General features: G+C 30.0%; 1 protein-coding gene across 4 annotated transcripts; it reads right to left on the reverse strand.

The window, feature by feature from the left end:
* Nucleotides 1-52: 52 nt before the first annotated feature.
* LOC102674656 (ran-binding protein 3) lies at nucleotides 53-2,289 on the reverse strand. Of its 4 annotated transcripts, none has more exons than XM_006619377.2 (4): nucleotides 2,169-2,288; nucleotides 1,845-1,937; nucleotides 739-1,589; nucleotides 53-645 (listed from the first exon to the last, which is right to left on the reverse strand). In XM_006619377.2, exons 1-4 carry the CDS (start codon nucleotides 2,182-2,184, stop codon nucleotides 334-336), a joined length of 1,272 nt encoding a protein of 423 aa, XP_006619440.1. In that variant the 5' UTR covers nucleotides 2,185-2,288; the 3' UTR covers nucleotides 53-333. The 4 variants fall into 4 exon arrangements, with proteins under 4 accessions (XP_006619440.1, XP_006619439.1, XP_031368135.1 ...); XM_006619376.2 differs by having other exon boundaries at nucleotides 739-1,592; XM_031512275.1 differs by lacking the exon at nucleotides 2,169-2,288 and adding an exon at nucleotides 2,149-2,167 and having other exon boundaries at nucleotides 739-1,592.
* Between the last annotated feature and the right edge of the window lie 18 nt (nucleotides 2,290-2,307).

The raw sequence follows: 2,307 nt of genomic DNA on the forward strand, positions 1-2,307 counted from the left end.
AAAGAAGAATTATGAATTGGGAATGATTAGAAAATATATATACCGGAAAGAATTCGATTTTAATTTTTTTCGTCTTCTTTCATTTGCCTGTAGATTTCAATACGGCATAGGATATATTATCAAGTTCTAAGAACTTTCACAGGCAAAGAAGCGAATCATAGCCATAGTTCTATTTTATACGAGTTATTCTAGAAACAAATAGGACCTGATATAGATTCTCGGATGAGCTCCGATATTATAGATTCCCGGATTTTTTCACATGTTAGCAATCTCCGTATTGCGTAAATTTAGATAATAATTAGCGAACAGCTCGCAGGGATGACTAATCAGTTGTCAGTGCTCTGTTGCTAATTTCTTAGGCTGTCGTTCCTGTGCGCGTTTTAACCGCTGTTGTAACAAATTATGAAGTTGTTCTACTTCCTTAGGCGCAGCCTGTACAATAAAGATTCTGATACTGCCTTGAACATCCATTGCTGTTAATCTTAATGATTTAGGTGCTGCACGTTCTGCGGTCATTCCTGGCCATATTTTTGTATTCATAATTAATCTTTGCGTTCCTGCAGTACGTCCTACTAAACGAGATTCTTCATCGCGATCGTTTAATCGCAAAGTACCTCTACCCCTTTCTTGCCAACCACCACTTGCCTGAACAAAATCGAATACTTAATATTAAGTACAAAAATATTCAATAATTTTGTTAAAAAATTTAAATTAAATATAAATATTTGTTATACATACCTTGTCAAATGCAAAAAATTTACAATTAATTTGTAGAATATTTGTCTCTCCTTCTTCACCAGTTAATGGTGTTATTTGGCTATACTTTCTTTTGTTAGCACGATTTGCTTCTTCTAATTCCTGAGCTGCTTCTGTTAATGTTAAACCTGGTTTGGAGGTAGTACGACACGCTGCGGATGCGTTTGAAAAAAGAAGCTCTGTAGAACCATTTTCATTTGTACTTTCTTCTTTTTTCTCTTCTTTTTTTTCTTCAGTTTCTGTTTTTTCAGAATTTTCTGCGTCATTTGCAATCATAACACGTTCTTGGAGATTCTGACCAAATACAAAGTTTGGTTCTGAGGCACAAGGCGTTACTGTAGTATTTACATTATCCTTTGTGCTTGTTCCTAACATCAAAAAGGTAGGTTTTGTTTCCTCAACTATCTTTTTTTCATTTGTTTCTTTTATTTCATTTTGGGTTTCTTTTAATTCACTCTTAGTTTCTTCTGTTTCATTTTTATCATTTGCTTTCTCATTTGTGTCTTCTTTTTCTTCATTTTTTTCTTCCTTTGTTTCTGTTTTATTATTTTCTTTTGCTATATTATTCTTTTCATCTAAAAAATTATCTGTAATTTTTGCAAATGGATTCTGAAATTTAGCTGGTTGTAAATATACTTTAGTAGTAGGTTGATTGTTTGTCACTGTGCTCAATTGAGAAGGCCACAATGTGAAAGATCTTTTTTTTTTAACTAAGGATTTATAGGAATCACTACTTCCAAATGATGTTCCAAATTTTGAGGCAGCTAACACAGGTTTATTAGAACTAGATGGTGATTCCTGAGTATTATTTTCTGTTGATGGACTCTCCATTTCTTCTGAAACAATTTAAATTTTCTAAATTGCCATCTATAAACTATTGTATGTGAATAGTGTTTAATGTTTTTACATCATAACCTATGTCTTCTACAATACAGATTATTGGAATAAAATAAAATAATTTTAATTGCATTTTTGAAAAACGAAGAAAATATATGGAATATATATATATATAATAGAAATAGTAAATATTATAAAAGAAAAAATGATAGAAAAATTATACATTTGAAACAAAAAATAGCACTATTTACCACTGGTGGAATTTTCAGGTGAATCCCCTGGTGATTCTTGCGGTGGATCTACTTTTAAAACGTACGATGGTCTATTTGTCTCTTCTTTGTTCTCTGGATAAAATACAAAACAAACAGTTAAAATGATTGTCAAACAAAATTATGTCGTCAATCTGTTGAAATGATTATACGAATAAATATTATTGAAATTGAAAAAATATGGAATTTAAAGAAAAATACAATTATAATAAAACAATAATTTGTATAAATTTTCAGTTATTACAATTTACATAAATACATAGAATTTATGAATAGTTTACTGTACAAAAGAATCACAAAACGCACCCTTGCAGTCCGCCATTTTTTACGTGGAAGTGATCAAGTGTCGCCATCTATTCATATTATTAGAAAATAAAAAAATCTCTCTAAATACTATTATATGTAAACCACATAATATTTTATATATATATTTAAACATTTTTTT

This window comes from Apis dorsata, unplaced genomic scaffold (assembly GCF_000469605.1).
Source record: "Apis dorsata unplaced genomic scaffold, Apis dorsata 1.3 scaffold_407, whole genome shotgun sequence".
Classification (NCBI taxonomy): Eukaryota; Metazoa; Arthropoda; class Insecta; order Hymenoptera; family Apidae; genus Apis; species Apis dorsata.